At 34.6% G+C, this 19,156-nt stretch overlaps 1 protein-coding gene across 1 annotated transcript in view; it reads right to left on the bottom strand.

Annotated features, from left to right (window-relative positions):
- Positions 1–3,073: 3,073 nt before the first annotated feature.
- Positions 3,074–19,156, bottom strand: part of LOC111550233 (potassium voltage-gated channel subfamily D member 2) — a 488,246-nt gene continuing 472,163 nt past the window's right edge. Inside the window, exons 3-6 of the mRNA XM_026454368.1 lie at positions 11,773–11,868; positions 10,795–10,887; positions 7,386–7,633; positions 3,074–5,725 (exon numbers count right to left, since the gene is read on the bottom strand). Of these exons, the coding sequence (XP_026310153.1) occupies positions 5,548–5,725; positions 7,386–7,633; positions 10,795–10,887; positions 11,773–11,868 (615 nt within the window). The 3' untranslated portion in view covers positions 3,074–5,547. The remainder of the gene's footprint in view (positions 5,726–7,385; positions 7,634–10,794; positions 10,888–11,772; positions 11,869–19,156) is intronic.

Below are 19,156 nucleotides of genomic sequence, written 5' to 3'. Positions count from 1 at the left end.
ATTGTTATCTTTCCATGGTGGTTGTAATCATCATTATTTAGTGCTCACTGTTAATCTATTGAAGAAAGAAAGTATAAAATGAAAAGGGTGCATTAGGATTTTACTTCTGTGGGTTTACATTTTTTTTTTTTTTTTTACCAGATTGATCGGCAATAAATTAATGCATGTCCAGAACGATTGCTGTGTAAAATTAAGATGCACATGACAGTTTTACTTTCAAAATTGTTATATCCTCTGTAATGAAATATTCTGCCTCTCCAAGAAGGTGTCTCTGACTGGGAAATTTAACAAACCTCTCTATCCAATTCAATGTCCACTCAGCCTTGGCTCTTTCAACTCCCTTTCACATGTCTCAGAGAAAGAGCTTATTCTGTTAATTTTAGGGTTCTGTTCTTCATTTTGCAGGCAGTGTAGGAGATGTCTGAGCAGTATTGGTGTATGACTATTAAAAACTGGTAATAGGTTAAGAGAACTTTTGGTGCTGAAATATGTAGCTCTAACCAAGGAATTAAATTGATCTAAACTGAACTTTAAAATTCTGGTTTTTCCTTTTATTTTTTTTTTTAAGACGGAGTTTCCCTCTGTCACCCAGGCTGGAATGCAGTGGTGCAATCTCAGCTCATTGCAACCTTCACCTCCCGAGTTCAAGCAATTCTCTTGCCTCAGACTCCTGAGTAGCTGAGATTACAGGCATGCGCCAGGACACCTGGCTACTTTTTTTTTTTTTTAAGTAGAGATTGGGTTTCACCAGTTGGTGAGGCTGGTCTTGGACTCCTGACTTCAAGTGATCCACCCACCTCAGCCTCCCAAAATGCTAGGATTACAGGCACGAGCCACTGCGCCAGGTCAAAAGTCTGTATTTTCAGTTAGAGTCAAAGCCCAAGGAGGCCTCTACCATCTTGTAGCCCTTGCCAATATCCTACTCTTGTCTTCCAGGGTTCCTCCAAATGTCTCTCCAAATACTTGTTATCTACTCATTCAATACCCTTCTTCAACCCTCCTCTTGCTTTGGAATTGATGTGAACCAACTAGGCCCACCTTATTAGTGAGTGCCCTTTATTACAGACTTACCTTTCTGTTGTCCCAATTACACAGATGTTTCAATAGGATTCATCAGATAATACAATTTGAGGTGTGGTGTTCAGATTCACAGAAGCATTGTGTATTAGTCCTCCTGCAAAACTACTTTAATAGCGTTCTTTACATTCTCTGAAATTATAGTTGAAAAGGTAGAAAGGATACTTGAGAAAGTTTTTTCTTTTAACTTTAACATGATGCGTAAACATGAAGCTCTTCTTCCTTTGGGTTTCGTTTTACCTTTATTGTTTCCTGTTCTTTCTCTGGGCAGGTAGGAATTCATTTGCCCTGCCTGCCAGCCCCCATAGAGACAGAACCATTACCTACTGAAAGAAGGTTTTAATGACATGATGAAAATATTTTAGAAAGCACCTTGAAGAATAGTATCTTTATGTAACCACTGTTGGAGAGATGTCTTCAGAAGACTGAAGTAGAAGAGTTACTGTCAAAATGGAAAGGTGAAGATTTGAAGTGTAAGATTATGAACAGTAGTGTAAAGAAGAGAGTTGAAATATTTTCCACTAGATAATTCCTTCAAAAGGATTTGATCTGGTTTCTTAATCTGTATTTCTCTATCACGTCTGGCCCATCATCTGTATTCAATAAATTTGATTATATGTAGAATGAATATAGTTATGTGACCTAAAGGATTTCCATAGAAAAGCTAGAAAAAAAAGTAATTAGGGAAAGGCAAAGAATAATCTGCTACAATAATAATTAATGCTTGAAGATAAAGGAGTAAAAAGGCAGGGCAGGCAGTAAATTGAAAGATTAAAGGTATGCTATGTATTTAATATTATTTTCAACTAAAAATATTTTGTAATAATTATATTTTAAAATAATCTTAAGCAAAGTCACTGTTCAAAACTAGTAATTCCTTAGAAGTAAAAAATCAAACTCTGTAAAGAATATTTTACTCTCCTAATGAAACCAGCTGAAGTAGATACGATTTAAACCTTCGTAGATAAAATTTAAACCTTCATTTAAAAAATACTGTGTGCCTACACAATTGTGTTGAAAAATTCAGATGTTTACACAGTGGAGAGTAATAACCATTCTTGTACCAGCAAGTTAATAAAACAAACACCTTAATGACACTGTAGGGAAGAGAAGATGCCTTTCTTATGAAACTCTGAGGAGTCATCAATTTAATGTCAAGAACCCTTTTTTATTCTTTTGAGCAATGTTACTGGCAGACATATTATAGCTCCCCAGAGACTATTTCTAAGCCAACATTGTGACTAAGTTGAAGGAATAGGGAGGTGTGTTGAACTTTTTAATGCAAAATTGACACCTAATAAATCAAAGGCTATAAATGAAAATAATTAACAAGAAAAGATAGAGACTATCCACGAAGAGAATCATATATATCACCAGTTAAAATCAGTTTTTCTACTAAATAATTTCCTTTGTCTTTTTCCTTCTTCTATAAACTCTTAACATTTGCTTGCTTTTTATCCTTTCCAGGATATTAAGGAGAAACCATTAGTGGTTGCATATTTAAAATGAATGCAAATCTATGTATATGTGTATGAATAAATTTATATCTACATATACACATACATACAAATAGCTAGACAAATAAATCACCCTGCTTTCCTAGACAGAATAAAGCCTTTGATTAAGAATTTAGTTAAGTTCTCAATAAAATAAAATAAAAAAAATAAAGAATTTAGTTAAGTTCTGACCAAAACCATTACCCCTGAGCTTCTCTGCTTAATGCAAGTAGTGGCGTTTAAGAAGTATATAAGGTTCAGGGACTGGCTTTCCTTAATTGATACTATCTTTTCTGTTACAGTCTCTGCCTTAATTCCCATTACTGGCAAAAGCTACTGTCTCCACCCATTCAGATGAGATTTAAGCATTACTTTCCATTGTTCTGTCCTTTGAGTTGTATGTCTCACAGGGTACTCCCACATGTGTATTATGGATGTGGCACATCCTAATTTCGGGAAAGGAATGAAATCTAACAAAATAGGTCAACAGTCAACATTCTGTCCTGTTCAAGCATGCACATGTTTTATTTAAGTATTCTCCAAAGGTCTATTTTTTTCCAGCATAATGCAGATATTATGCTATCCTTTGAAATAAGATATATGAATTTCAAACAAAATTGTCAAAAACAATGACCTTAGTTACTCCATATGGTACACAGAAATAATTACATTTCACTTACAATACAGATGCACTTAACAGTCATCAATAGTCATTCACCACCAACACAGTATATTTTTAAATCACCTAAAACATCAAAAAGGTTTTTTTCTTTTCCAAAAGCCTAACAAAATTAATAATTTTGGATAAGTGATAAATCAAAAGAGAAGGCAGAATTGTCAATTGAAATAACCTAACTGCATTTTCTTTTATGTAATATTAAGAACATGAAAATAGAACTTCTCATTGGGAATCAAAAGACATAGTAATTCTGATTATGGTTTCCTTAGTCTACTTTTTAGAAAGTTTTCGATAAATGCCATCAGATAAGTTTCACTAGACATTGCTCTAGAAGCACAAAGTGACACGAGGCAGGTGTTAATATAATTGTTAATATTTGTACTGCTGGAAGATTAGTAACTTTTTAAAAGATGTACTAGGAATAAAGCCAGTTCTTCCCAAGAGATAGTTGAGTTTATCTTACTTTCAGTCAGCAAATGTTTATAAGATCTAATATGTGCATAGCACTGTTCTAGAAGCTATTCTAGAAATGGGAAGCAAGGATTTCTGGCTTTACTTGAAAATGGTTGGATTAATCTCTTTTTATGACAAAATATGATAAGCATTTAAAAATCTCATCTCTAATAGAGGAATAATTATTAACTCTTTCCATGTACAGAAGCTAAGCTTTATTCCTTACAGTGGTGGCTTGGAATGAATAAAAACTTTGCATTTGACTTTAAACTTTTTTACACTGTCACGTGCAGACATGTCTGCTGAAATATTTTAAGGGTGAAAAGTTATCAAAACTTTTCACTTAAATGTACAGAGATCAACTTTGCATCATCAAACTCCTGTCCTCCTGACTTATTGGAGAAAATTGTACCTCGCAATACACAGGAGCTTTTCTGAGATAAATTTGTGCTGCCTTCCTGAATGGCGTAGAAAGCATGCTTTCATCAAATATTGCTCAATAAAGCACTCTAGTTTATCTCTACATTTCAATCCACATTAGTTATTCTCAAAATGTATTCAAGATCTCAGGCAAAATAAATAATACATCAAGTAAGACTCTGAGATGACCGATCCTGTGATATTAGTCCCAGTCAATTCTTTTCATAAAATACATAGTGATAGATCCAGTATCTGGGCTTTTCCATAAACAACAAAGACATTAGTGATAATTTACATGGGTCAACTCCTTTTTTTTCTCATTTTTGACAAGGGGATTGATGACAATCTACTTACAAGATAATTTTTTTTTTTTTTTTGAAATACAAAAGTAGGAAAGTCACTTGAACTACAGTAAACATTAGTCTTGTTGATGATGATAAACCCAATAGAAAGGTGCTACAGAAATACAAGAACAGGTAATGCACTGTGTCACAGGTATACAGTGGACCAAAGAATATTACTGAAAAACATTTATGGCACAATAGTTTTGGATTAAAAAGTTACCTAAAACCTGGCCACACCAGAAGTTTTTCTACGAACGTGGCTCTACCATATCTATAAAGATCTGGAAAGTACAACAGAAAAATCCTGATTCCTGATACAACAGTTGTACAATGAATTATTGCAGTTGTAACAGTACCTAGGTGCAAAGTTAAACAATAATTAATACCGAACTATCTGAACACTTTAGATTTACTAATGAGTATCCCCATGAGAAATACTGCAGTTCTAAAAGGAGTTTATTCGCACAGCCCACCATGGAACATGAACACTCAGCTTGTTGTAAGTGCACAGAAATTACCCCTTTCTACAATTATAGTTTATCATGCCTATTCTGAAGACAACATAAAGAAACTGAGATCACTGCTTCAAAGAATTCTAGCATGCATTATGATGGTTTCCTTCAGTCAATACAAATATGTTGTGGTTTTTTTTTCATATGTAATAATCTTCATCATAGCCAATGTTCATGGTTTTAACAGGAAAAAATTTTATCAAAATGTTTTCCATATTTTTTTTGTTTTGCATTCAACTGGAACATTATGTTCAAAGATTTATTTTATTTATTTTATTAAAAAAGAGTTCTGATCATAAGAAGCATCAATAGGCGGCATTTCATTGTGCTCATTCACAAAGTCAAAGGGCCACAGAATATTACTCTGTATAACAGGTCAAACTGTCTAGAAATGCCATTTGGTGGTTTTATTCACATCCTTAAGATTGGAAGCTTTGTTTTTGTTTCATTTCCAACCTTCTTGCTTTGCTGCCTTAATCTGCAGAATGTTTGTTTCTTCTTTCTTCTACGTTGAGATTCTTTTCACAGCCAGGACTCAAATTCTCTTAAACCTTATTCCAATTGTCTTACAAAGCAGAAACTCTGACAATATTTCCTCCTGAGTACTCAGGAGATTCTGGCCTATCGTCTCCTTCTGGTGTGGTTACTGGAGGTGTTGGGATGCTTATTATTGCTGTAGTCACATAAGGTTGTTCACAGTTTAGTTTAACACACTCTTCCATTTTGGCATTTAAACTGGATCGGCTGATAGAAAAAAACATTTAAGAAAGTAAGTTGTTTAGTTAAATTTTTTTCATACAACTGAGGAATATGTGTTGTAATGCTTATAAAAACATTTTAATTGTCTAAGGAAAGTTATTATAATTAAAAATATCAAACCCCAAATCTTAATCTATGTTAAAGATGAATATAGTCAGTAATTAACATTAAATAAATTTCTAAAAGACAGTTTCACTTGGTTCCATCAAGTATTTATCAAACTAAATGTATTATTTAAAAATGTAAGAAAGAAAGAACATCAAGTAAGATTTGGATAGCCTGGGCTGAACAAAGTAGTTTTATTTAAGATAGGACCTCTAAGAGGTTTGAGAAACCACTATGAAAGAGCCATATCATATTGATTTCTTAATTTTTTTGACCACAAAATATTTTTATTTTCATGTCTTTTTGGGATGTATAATGCCCTCAAATCTCTCAACTTAATGATGACCACATATTATAAAAATCAAAAAATTTATCTATTACTATCTAATACTTTAAGGTTTTCCCAAATGGTATTCTTGGATGAATTGTATACTCTATATGGAGAAGGGGATAAAAGGGAAATGAGAGAGAAGGATACACACAGAAGCTTGAACCTAATTATTTTATTTTCATGGAAAACATAATTAAGATGTTTATGTCCTAAGATTTTCTTGCTCGATACTTTTCCGTTGTTGACTTCCTTTTATAAAGGATATAAGACTGAAAAGCTAAAATATCTTTAAGATAGAAGTCTTATGGCTCCTAAGTTTAATTTTCTAGTCCCAGAGACATCCAATTTATGTAAATCAACATCACCTGAATTCAGAATCTCATCCAGATTTCAACAAAGACTTTTGAATGCCAACAAAGAAGGGGACTGAATTTACAGACTCTAACGCTAAAAACATATGCTATTCAATTTGAAAACAGAATAAAATTATTTTGGCAGAAACTGATATTTTAATGACATACATTGTTTAAGCGTACTACTTTTTCTTTTTACAGATTTGTGGTAAAGACAGTGAATAAGGAAAAGCAAAGGAAAAATATCAATATGGAAATTTTACTTAACTTGTTCATGAACTAACCAGAGGCAAACAATTTTAGTACTTCACTTATTTTTTGTATTACGTTGATTTTGTGTTTGATATGGCCCAAAATATCTTTCTGATCAAAATTATATATTGGTATAAATGATTTGTGTAGGCAAAGTTTTCATTTTTACTGCTACAGAGAGTGTGTTTGTATATTTTTACGTGCTGTTAAATAACTTTTAGTCATGTTGATCTCAATTTCATTTGACTCTTTTAGTAGTGTCCACCACCATTTCAGTCTATTGAATATATAAGAGAATCCTGAGTATAAAAGTCCTTGCCCAAATAAGAAAAGGTTGTGGAGCAGTAGAGAGAAAAACACATTTGTGTGCACCGAATCATGTTTTCTTCTTCTGACTCTTTGAATACTGATATAATTGCTACTTTTAACCCTTAATGGATATGCAAGTAGAACCATTTTCCTACTTGTTACACTACCAGTTTTGACTCTTCTTGAACCATAGGAGCAAGAAATTTAGATGCCACATAGGTGACAACATGAGTGCAGAAGACACACCCTGGGAACCAGCACAGGTGTGTAGACAACACAGATTAATCTCAGGTACCTGTTAGATAGAGGCGTTCTCTCCACACATCTGATCTGAATCGTGCTGAGTTCTTGTACACTACCTCGATGGCTTCCTGATACGTTGGCATTTGGGATGCGAAAAGTTTTTTTGTGTCGTCGTGAACAGCAGGTGCTGGTGACTCCTTGTTGTGAAGACAGTGAGGGACTGTGACTTGAAGGACGATTAACAGTTGCAACTTCCATGCAGCTTTCTTCAAAGACTTGTTCGTCCACAAACTCGTGATTCTGTTCCACAGTTGTAAGTAAATGAAAAAACAGAGAAGCACATTTTAAAAAATGAAATACATAGCTTTATTTTTAAAGCTCAAATATGCCCAAGTATAGTTAGACTTGATACAATGGTTAAATAAAACAATTCTCATAAAGATTGACATCAAAACCACTTATTTTTGGCATTTATGTGGAAATATCTTTGTAGTGAAACCTAGAGATTGACATCTGTAGGCTGACTTAGTGTCCCTTTATAGACTAACTTTATCTTGAAATATCATTTATTTATTTAAACATAAAATCTGGAAGGTATAAGCTAAGAAAAAAAAAAAACCTAAAAAATGAATACAGATAAAACCCACAGGGAAGTTATAAATTCTCACTGACTTTATTTTTTAAAACAGGTTGAAATTATGGAAAACAGATTATTTTAATAGGATGCCCCAAGTTAGATTGTCTGTTATATATTAGTAAATATTTTCACTTGGGATTGGAAACATTTCTAAATGAGAAAATGAGACCCCAAGACACTATCCATTTATTTATATGTTCCTCTAAAAATACCCAGTGCAGAAAAATATGACTTATTAGTTACATAAATAAAATATAATTGTCTGCTGTGAATGTGTCACTTTGTGTTTGACACAGAAGGGATTAGCATTGAAATTTTGTGGGCTTTTTTATAATCTTTGTGATACATCACTGGCATTGCTGGCTGTACTCATGATCTCTGTTTGCATTTGGAGTTTTTCCATCGCTATTTCTTAACTTTTAGCCCAGTAGCAAATAGTAATAGGCATCATTTCACGTATCATATTTTGTAGAAACATGGTATCAATTTTGCTTTTGAAATGTTTAACAAAAACCTCCTGAAATGCCTATGCAAGAATTTCACCTCAGAAATATACAGGAAAACATTTTTGGTCTGAACTACTTGAGAATGACCTCAATTACTACTTTGTTTTTCTTTGCGTGGGTGGGGATAGTCTTATAATGGAAGGTTTGCACATACTAAATTCCACTTAGCCATCTCTCATCCTAAAATATTAGCAAAACAATTGAAGCAAGACATCGGCTAATAAGAAATAGATTATGTTTTAGCTACTCGTTTTGTCATTTCTTTGCTGAGACAAGCATTTTGAAATAAATGAAATTTAACATTCTATTCTTTGAAGTCTAGAGAATAATATAATCAGACAAGACGGAATTTCATGTCAAATATTAAATTTCAAAGGAAAAATGGTGCACAAAAGATTCACAATCTGTTTTTTTCTCTTACAATGCATGGTTTCACATACCTAAGTTATAATGCATGAGATTCTAATTTATCTCATCAGTGGTTGAAAGTGTCGGAGTCATTCTGTTATTAGTTACTATGTACTTTTGTAGGTAGCACAATTTATATTAGTTGGTGTTAAATGGTTTTTGATTAAAAAAAAAGCCCTCACAAAAGTAAAATACAGGGAACAAAAAAGATAAGAATAAAAATATTTTACTTATATATTTCTTTATTTATTTATTGAGACAGAGTCTGGCTCTTGTTGCCCAGGCTGGAGTGCAGTGATACCATCTCAGCTCACTGCAACCTCCACCTCCCGGGTTCAAGCAATTCTCCTGCCTCAGCCTCCCAAGTAGCTGGGAATACAGGCTCCCGCCACCACGTCTGGCTAATTTTTTGTATTTTTAGTAGACCACTATGTATTTTTAGCCTGACCACTACGTTGGTCAGGCTGGCCTTGAACTCCTGAACTCAATTGACCCTCCCACTTCGGCCTCCCAAAGTGCTGGGATGACAGGCGTGAGCCACTGTGCCTGGCCAACATTTTATTATTAATGTATCATTTAACTTTCAAATTTATCCTACTAGGTTATAGACCTGTCCATATCTTTATCTAAAAATGCAAGTATAATCATGTTACTACCTTGTTTAAAACACTTAAATAATTTCCATGAGCTGAAGATCAAAATTGTCCACATGCCTGTAAAGCCTAACATTACCTGGACACTGCCTTTCCCTTCCCCTCCTCTTTTGCCATGCTACACTCTCTCCTTCTGACCACCCTCAAATTCTTTCACTTCCTCCTTGGCTGAGTTCTTTCCTTCTTGAGGTACTTATATCACCTGTTAGCCCCTTCATTGCTCTGCCTAGCTAACTCCTAGTCACCTGCAGGTCTCCACTCAAGTTCCTCCAGGAAGCCTTGCCTGACCTGTCCCCTCATGGCTCTGCCCTCTTTGCTCCCTTGACCAGTGGCACCATTGTTGCTTTCCATGTTCGCTGCTCTTTTCCAGTAACAGCGCTGTCTGGGGTTTTGTTTTATAATGGAGGCTAATGGCAGCAGAGGCCACAACTCATTTCATGGTGTTTCTTGGATCTGGCTTGCTCTTGGGCACATAGTAGGCATGAATGACTCTACTGGTAAATAAGTACATGGACAGGCAATACTTTGGAACTGAGATTACAAATCATGTATCATTCGAGAGTGAGTGAGATGACACAATCCAAATATGGTGAAGATTTTGTTCTGCTCTGTAATCATCATAGACCGTGACTCCTATTTACAAACTGGCTAAGAAACTGGTAGATTTGCCAATGAGGAGGTCCAAATGAGAGCTTGTAAGTGGAGAAATACAGACTCACTCCTTAGCACCCAGGGGCATACCAGTGATTACATGAGTCATTTTTCTAATGAGAATAGTTTCTATTATCTATCTCTATTCATTATGGTTGTGAATGAAACAAAAGCTTATATTCCATTGTTCTCTGTTTTTGTTATTGCTATTGCTATTCTCTTGATCTAGATGTTAGGGATCCTTGAGCACCAGTAATTTTTTTTCTATCTAATCAGCATTTTAAGAATCACAAAAAATGATATTGTGTAGGATTTACTATTGGAAGACCACTCTTCATCTGCATTAACCGACTTCTTAGACTAGAGTTAAGATAGCGGCTAAGAATAAAACATTCTAAATAAGTTTCTAAAATGCTTTCCAAGTTGAAATGTCATTACAGTCTTTCAAAATAATTTCAAATATTGTGAGGTTTTGGTTTGTTTGTTTTTTAGCATGTTGTCCAGTAATGCAGACAGTGAAATCACACTCGGAAGCATGAAGTATGCACAAAAGCAAATGGAATTACTGTCGGAGAGCAGAGGAAGGCAGTCATACTGTCTCCTTACCGTGGTTTTTTCCAGGCAGTGAAGCAGGTGGTGGTGCTGGGTTTCAAAGCTGGAGCCGGATTTGCTAACAAAAGCCTGCTCATCCTCTGAGGACTGTTAACAAAGAGAAGACAGAAGAGCTTTCTATTTTATTTGCAAACAACTCGAACCTCAGCTACACATTTCCACAGAGAGATCTGCTCTATTAACTGGCAACATTTTATTTTATTTTTTAACTAGAAAGGAACAAATGTGCAGTTCCTGTTAAGTTGGATGATCGGCATTTACAATTTCATCAAATGAATGGTCTGGTCTTTTAGACATGCCTCTTTGAATTGAAATTTTAAATCCCTTTTACTCATTCAACTACCAACTATGTTTGTAAGATGGGAAGCTGTTATGTTTTGATGATCAAATTTTACCTAGTGCTTAGGAAATTTTGAAACCGCGATCATGCGCACGTAAATAAAAACTATTTTGTAAGTAAAGATTGGAATCCTAAATATTAAAGGAAAATTCTGGGGTGAAAATAAATTTTCTCAAATTGCAGTTTATGCCATATGATCTTCCTAATGTTGAATGTTGTTCCCTCTTTGTTATGAAGTAAAAGACATCATGTTAGCCACCCACCTCAACCATTGATCCAGTTGAATGATAAGGAAGATAAATTTGAAATAAAAAAAAGAATTAGGCATTTGAATTATTGAGTATTTTTTTTAAACCTTTACCATGTTAATAAGAGACAGTGTAGAAATATTGCCTAATGATGAATAGTCATCATGATTCACTGGCAGTATTTCACAGTGCACTTTCTAACCTTCTACAGCCAACGAGGATGTATAGGTGAAGTTATAAAAAAAGAAACAAAACAAAAAAATACTTTTGTTGTTTGGATAGCCATCGTCATAATTAGCCACAATAAAATTATATGGAAGTAAAACTAAATCAATCTCAAACCAATAAATTGAACATTAAAAAAAGAGATGTGCTTGATCGTACCTGCAGCTGATTACTGAGTAAACCATTCCGTTTGCTCTGCATGTAAGCATTTGCACTTCCACTCTTGGCTGCCCGGATCCTGGCCAGTCTAGCTTTCTACAGGAGAAGAAAAATAAATATTCCGTTAACATTTACGAACTGTTTCCTTAAAACAGTGAACGAACTCTTGTGTAATCCTATTGTCAGCCTAAGTATTTTTAAAAGTAAGCCAGCTTTTCAAATGCAACTATTGAAAATTACCTCTCTACCTTTTTAAGTGCTTTATTTCAGTTAATATTTATCAGTAAAATCAATGAACTACCTTGGAGCTGGCTTATGCCTTTAAAAATTATAATCAAGTCTTTACAGTAAGATCAAGTTATTTCATTATTGTTTCTTTCAATTGTGTCAAAAGAAAAATAGCAGTATTACTTTACGTATATTTTCATTTATCCCTATCTGAGTAACTTAATGAAATGAAGACCGGTAGCTCAGGAAACCAGCTGCCAAATCCTTTTTGTTTAAACTAATGTCCTTAAAAAATTAGTAATTAAATACCAAGAACTGATTGCCTTCCTTCCTTTTTTTTTTTTTTATAAGAACCACTGTTCATCTATATCTGCATCCTCCAATATAAAATTGTATTTTTGCAATTATCCTTTAAGTTAGTCAAGGTAGATCCATGCCAAACAACATGGACTCTCTCTCTAAACAAACAAACAAACAAAAACAAACAAACAAAACCAACTCTGAATTTATCTACTTTGTCTGCCAGCACGGGTCCACACAACTGTATGCGCATCTGATGTGTATTTCACTCTTGGATTGGCTGAAATGAAGAACATAGTGAGCCTATCCAGAGAGATTTAAACATTGCTTTTCATTTTCAAAGCTTTTTTGTGTGTGTCTGTAGATAATATCCTTCAATGTAGAGGGTTTAGGTGACCAGTCCAATTGTTCCTCTAAGTTACAGTGAGATCCCTAAAGTGCAAGTACTAGGCATCTGGCTGTGTAGCCAGATTTCTGATATTCCATTCTACTTTCTTACTGCTGTTATTGATGCATATTTAGACTGTCATGGAAAGAGTCCTGTTTTCCCTTCCTGGAGATCACTATTTTGGTGATCATTCTATTTGTATTACATGTAGCTAGCAAGTGTATGTAAAACAGAGACTGGGATGGCTTAGATAAGTTTCGTGTAAGCTTAACTCACAAAATTTCTTCTTTTTCCCTTCTAAACAATCCTGAAAAATACTATCTTTAGTCTCAAGACCTGGAATGCTCTTTTTAATAAAAATTTTAAAATTATCTAGATTTTTAAATGAAAAATAAATATATACATATGACAAAATTTTTAATACTACAGAAGTGCATGCAAACAATTGTCTGTGACCCAGGAGCCATCCCACTACTAGGCTTCAGAATCAATCATTGGTAATATTTCTAGAGAATCCTGTGAGAAATTTTCTAAGCATAAAAGAGCAAGTATATATATTCACATGTATATACACATACATTTTTACTCCAGAGAATACTCCTCACACTCTTCTGCATTTAGTTGTGTTTTTAAATTACATCTTGGAACTCCTTCCATATATACATGTAAAGATCCACCTCATTTTCTATGAATGTATAATACACCATGGTATAAACAAAGAAGTGTTTATTTACCAGGCCAACTACCAATTAATTTTTAAAGCATCTTTGGCAACTATAAGCAATGCTGCCTGCTTTGAATATGATGATGAGCTCATCTACAAGACATATTTCTGAAAGCAAAATTATTCCTGGACCAAAGAGAGTGCACATGTGTGTGTGTGTGTGTGTGTTTCTTTTGTTAAGTCTTACCAAATTTCCCTCCAAAGTTATTGTACCAAGATGCCTTTCACATGTATCATTTGAGAGTAGCACTGAGATGTTTGAAGCTCTCAAAATCGCATTAAGATATCATCTGTCTTTAACACCACCCTTCCTCCCTTCCTTCCTAAATTTATTCTTCCTGTATGCTGACTCCAGGTTAAAATAATATACTTTGTACAAAGATCATATTTATAAATGATGAGAAAATTAGACAAATTTCATTCTTTGTTGGAAACATAATGTTTAGATCAGTCAAAATACTGACACAATAGTAGAGAATGAAGTTGGAAGGTAGAAAATTTTTAACTTCAAAAGCTGGGCAGTTTCAGGATTTCAGACGAGACTCAGTAACAATAGCAAGTGACAAGGACACTTGGAAACGATTCAGAATTAGCCTAATAATTCAGAAATAAGCAATTTATATATTTGTTTCCAAAAAGGGATTATTGTTGAAATTTCAGTCTTAAAGTCTTTTTAGTCTTCTGGAACATTCATTGCCTTTCTACTCCAGACTCCTGACTCCTCACCCACTCCCTCCCTTCATTCTCTAAGCATTCAGCAGCAGCATTGGGTGATACTGTTTTCCTTTATTAAGGAAACATATACATTAACCAAAAATACTGTCCAGCAAAATAAAATGACATATATTTCTCATCATGTATTAGGAAGCCTACATATGGTAGAAAACACTACTGTAGAAGTAGTTCTGGGCTTAGGGACATAAAAGAAGTTGCTTTAGAGACAGACTATCCATTTATGCTAAGTCATGCACTGTGTTAGAAAAATAACTTCCCATTTCAATTTCAATCATGGCTTTTCTTTGACCCAACTACAATTCCATAGGAGTTAATTGGTTTAATTGGTCTTGTGGAGCACCACAATAGATGCCTGTTGAATACTAGCCTTTATGACTCGTGATTATCTCTTTGGTTCCAGGAGGTAATTGAGGGAAATTATTTCACAAAGATATTTTAGAAAATCATTTTACTTCTGACCCTCTCAGTACGACAATCTTGGCAGCGCCGATTATGTAATTGGGAGGTTAAAAGAAAGCCATCTGCTGGTAAAAAGAAACGTATTCCTTTCAGTCTCTTACCCCTGACCCTTTTAGGACATACAACTTCTGGCATGGCAAAGTATCAGCAAATAATATGGAAGTTAGAGAAAAGTTTCAGTAAGTACTTTATCTTAGCTGTATGAAAAGTAGGAGACTTCTTAAATTTTAATTAAAGCAAGGTTTACATTTTCAGTGTAAAAAAAGCATTATAGTTATTTTCAAATAATTTATTTGCCTTAAATGGTGATAGTGTTTGGAGAAAAGTTGTCTGTCTCATAAACATATTCTTCCTATGCATCCTGATTCTTCATAGCTGCAGTTTGTGTCTAATCATCTAATCTTAGCAGGATTTCTCAAAGTTGGTTCCAAGGAATTCGTAAGTGTCAAAAGTAATATCTAAATCAAACCGATGAAGCAAAGGACTGGTTCTGTGGTCAAGAAAAGGCTGGGAAATGCTGAGGTGTTAAACAGGTTTCTTTGCTCTTGGGTTCCTCACACCACATGACATTGTGGATGGTCACTGTGAGGAGAACAGGGATATATAGTCTACAAGTTTCCTCAGACTAATTTGACATAGAAATCTTGTATTGTGAAGTACTCACAGGTTAGAATGCAGTGGAACACAATGAGTTTTATCAAGTAGATTGCTTTTTAATTACGCCAAGTGACATAAACTTTACAGTGTATGTGTGGAACGGATGGTGGAAGTCAATCTGAGAAGGATCTATGAGCCAAACACGGCCGAGACACTGATTTCCTTAAATGGTCAGTCATTTCTAGATGAGGTATGAGGTAGATTAAAGGAAGTTATTGGGGGGCCATCTTGTTACTAAATCGCAAAATATTTTGAAACATAAAGGTATCCTAGGCAGCCTTAAAAGTGAGGTAAAGAAGGTGTTTTTCGGCCGGGCGCGGTGGCTCAAGCCTGTAATCCCAGCACTTTGGGAGGCCGAGGCGGGCGGATCACGAGGTCAGGAGATCGAGACCATCCTGGCTAACACGGTGAAACCCTGTCTCTACTAAAAAAATACAAAAAAACTAGCCGGGCGAGGTGGCGGGCGCCTGTAGTCCCAGCTACTCCGGAGGCTGAGGCAGGAGAATGGCATAAACCCAGGAGGCGGAGCTTGCAGTGAGCTGAGATCTGGCCACTGCACTCCAGCCTGGGTGGCAGAGCGAGACTCCGTCTCAAAAAAAACAAAAACAAAAAAAACAAACAAACAAAAAAAGAAGGTGTTTCTCTTTGGTAATTCCTTATTCCTCAAATACTTGCTCCCACACTCCCTGTAACATGCATTCTGGAAATTCTGCTTACAGTTGTTTCTTTCATTTAAGGCTTAGTAAAATGCCTCAGGTGGAAGTAGCATATTAAACTTTATCATCTTTTAGAAGTTTAAGACATTTATTGGAATCTTTTTACTTGCTAAGAAAAAATAACTGTGCTAGAAATGAGACAAGTTAGTACCAAACAACAATAAAAGGAGAGGAAAGAAGTCAGTGGCAGACAGTGCAATATTCCTAGGTCCAGAACTTGGTTAATCCTGGAGATGGCAGGGCTAAGTAGAAAAAGGCTGGGATTTGGGTCAGTGGAAGAGGCTAAGCAATGAGAGATCTGCAAGAGGATTCCATGTTGGAAGGGGTGAGAACTGAAAGAGAATATAGGAAGGCATCTGCGACCAAATTCTTGGGTGGAATTAGGGGCTGCGTAATTTTGTTTTTAATAGTAGATAGCCTAAGAGATTACTCTCAGGTTCTAGCAAGTAGTTATTTCTTGCTTTTTCATTATTCTACTTAAAAAAAAATCTTTCATTTGGACATTGCTGAATGTACTAGGCAGTGGTTCTCAAAATGTGGTCTCCCAAACGGCAATATCGGCATCACCTGGAAATTTATTAGCAAATGTTCAGGTTCTAACCCAAAACTACAGAGTCTGATGTTTTGGGAGTAGGGCTCAACAATCTTTTTTTTTTTTTTTTCTTTTTCAGATATTCTAAACTTTGTAAACCACCTTAGCAGGGTATGATAAATGGCAGATTACATATGGGTAGTACCTTTCTAGTCAATGTGAAAATTTTAATGTGAAAATTAAAAATATTACACCATACATTGGCTCATTGATTCTAAACTTCTCACTGCATTTAGAATTATCTATAGGAATATCTTAAAATATTAATAGTTCAAATAATACTAGAATTGTTTTGCCTTGGACTTTAATCACTAGGTTTGTGAGCATGAGAAAGTTATCTGTAAAATGAAAATAGTATACTTCCTTTGCAAGTTGATTGTGAATGTTACAAAAAACAGATATAAAACACTTGGGACATTCTAGAAACTAGTGAGGGGTTTTGCTGTTGCAATTTGTATTATTAAATTATAACTATAATTACTACTATGATTATTATGTGATAATTACTCACAGGTTAGCCTGTGAGTATGCAGATGATTAAGTGATGTGATCCATATTTTAAAAGAGCTGCTTCAAAATATCAACCTTCCACTCGTCATTGCATTAATCTAGCTTTATTTTGGCTAATACATTCTATTCAGTAAATATTTATAGAATAACTAAGAGAATCAATAAATCTATTAAAATACAATTACCAAGGGTGGGAGTGGAGGAGAGGTGTCACGGTTTAGGCCTATATCCACCAGCATGTATGTGCTAGAAATGAGACAAATTGAGTACCCAACAACAACAAAAAGAGAGGAAAGAAGTCAGTGGCAGACAGTGCAATATTCCTAGGTCCAGAACTTGGTTAATCCTGGAGATGGCAGGGCTAAGCAGAAAAAGGGCTGAGATTTAGTTAAGACTTTATCAATGATTGATAGAAATGGGGTAAACGATGTATTCCCTGTAAACAGCAGGAGTGGGTAGCAAAAGCATGAAGGGTATTGCAAATGGAAGAACCTAGAAGAAGGAAAGTATTTCTGATAGTGATGATGGGAATGTTCTTAAATTAATACTGTGTCTATTTCATGCTTTTGCTTGGTCTTGGCGTGGCAATTGAATTAAACAACAAAAATATGGTCTAAAAAAACCATTTTGTAACATTACTTTTATTAGTTGGACTGATGTTTTTACTGAATTGAATATTTACTTGACTGAATTAGCTGGTTATTTTTGCATAACTTTAATATTTGGCACATAGCCCAGTCCCAGATAAATTTAAACTGTCTTAGCCTAATGGGCATTTGTTCTGCTTTTTTTCCCCCCCCAATCTCTTGGGAAGGAAAATAGGAAACATCCTTTGGTAACTTATTTAGTTCATATTCACTGTTATTTCTTAGAAGATTATGTTCAGTTTATTCATCACAGTCTACATACTAGACATATTATACTTGGTTATTATATTTGACTTTATTAATCCAATTTTTCTAATAGTAAAACTCTGTAAAATTCATTGCATTATGGCAGAAACTAAAAATATAGCAAATATTTTAAAGATTCCTAAAAGCATTCACAAAATATACTTTTCAATTAGTGTACTTTTAGAATGTCACATTACTTACTTTTGATTTCTAAATGTATTTTAGTATTTAATGTTTAGTAGACCAAAAGGCTTCTAAAATACTCTAAGGTTTTCTTTATTATTTCTTTGTTGCAGATGACAAACTCTGAAGAAATACAGGTGTTTGGGAAATTGGTTTATCAGAAATTTAGATTTGTGCTTCCTATAGTTTTCATATAGTTGGCTCTTACACTAAAGGAGGAATGTCTAGAATGGAGATAGATGGGTGGTTGAAAGTTAAACTTTTAGTAGGATCCTGTTACTTTAGACAATGCGCAATTGTACCCAGTGGAGGGACTGGACTGTATGGGCAGTGTCAACGACTGTGGTGACCTTACAATTGCTTAATTTGGGAATACTGGAGAATTCCCATCTATAAAATGAGGATAATAATGGTAACTAACTGCTAGAGTTTTCATGAAGGTTGTATGTGTTGACTCAAGTTTGGCCTAAAGTTGCCTCCTTACATATTTTAAATTTAGCCTAAAGGTTTCTCTATGCATAGTGAACTGTAACTTAAATGGAGGAGTAAACAGACTGCAACCCACTCTTGTGTCAACCACTGAGTTTTGGCCAATCAAAGGGGGTCAACTGTTCCGATGGTGTTCAAATAAGGCAAACGCTGAGCTATAATCATTACAACTGTTTCTGTACCTCACTTTTGTTTTCTGTATGTCACTTTCCTTTTACTGCCTGTAAATCTTTTCCTACCGTGTGGCTGTGCTGGAGTTTCTGTGCTTACTCTGGCTTGAAAGGCTGCCCAATTCATGAATAGCTCTTTGCTCAGGTAAAGTTTTCAATTTAATTTGGCTAAGGTTTATCTTTTAACATATGAATTCTTTTGTGAAAAACATTAGGCTAATGTCTGGCACATATAAACCACAAGTAAACATTGAATATTTATAATATGATGTGGTTATAGTAAACATTGAATATTTATAATATGATGTGGTTATATAAATTTACATATACTTGTATATAA

This window comes from Piliocolobus tephrosceles, unplaced genomic scaffold (assembly GCF_002776525.5).
Source record: "Piliocolobus tephrosceles isolate RC106 unplaced genomic scaffold, ASM277652v3 unscaffolded_42, whole genome shotgun sequence".
Taxonomy (NCBI): Eukaryota; Metazoa; Chordata; class Mammalia; order Primates; family Cercopithecidae; genus Piliocolobus; species Piliocolobus tephrosceles.
The sequence above is the reverse complement of the archived record's forward strand: the minus strand, read 5'-3'. Positions and strand labels throughout refer to the sequence as shown.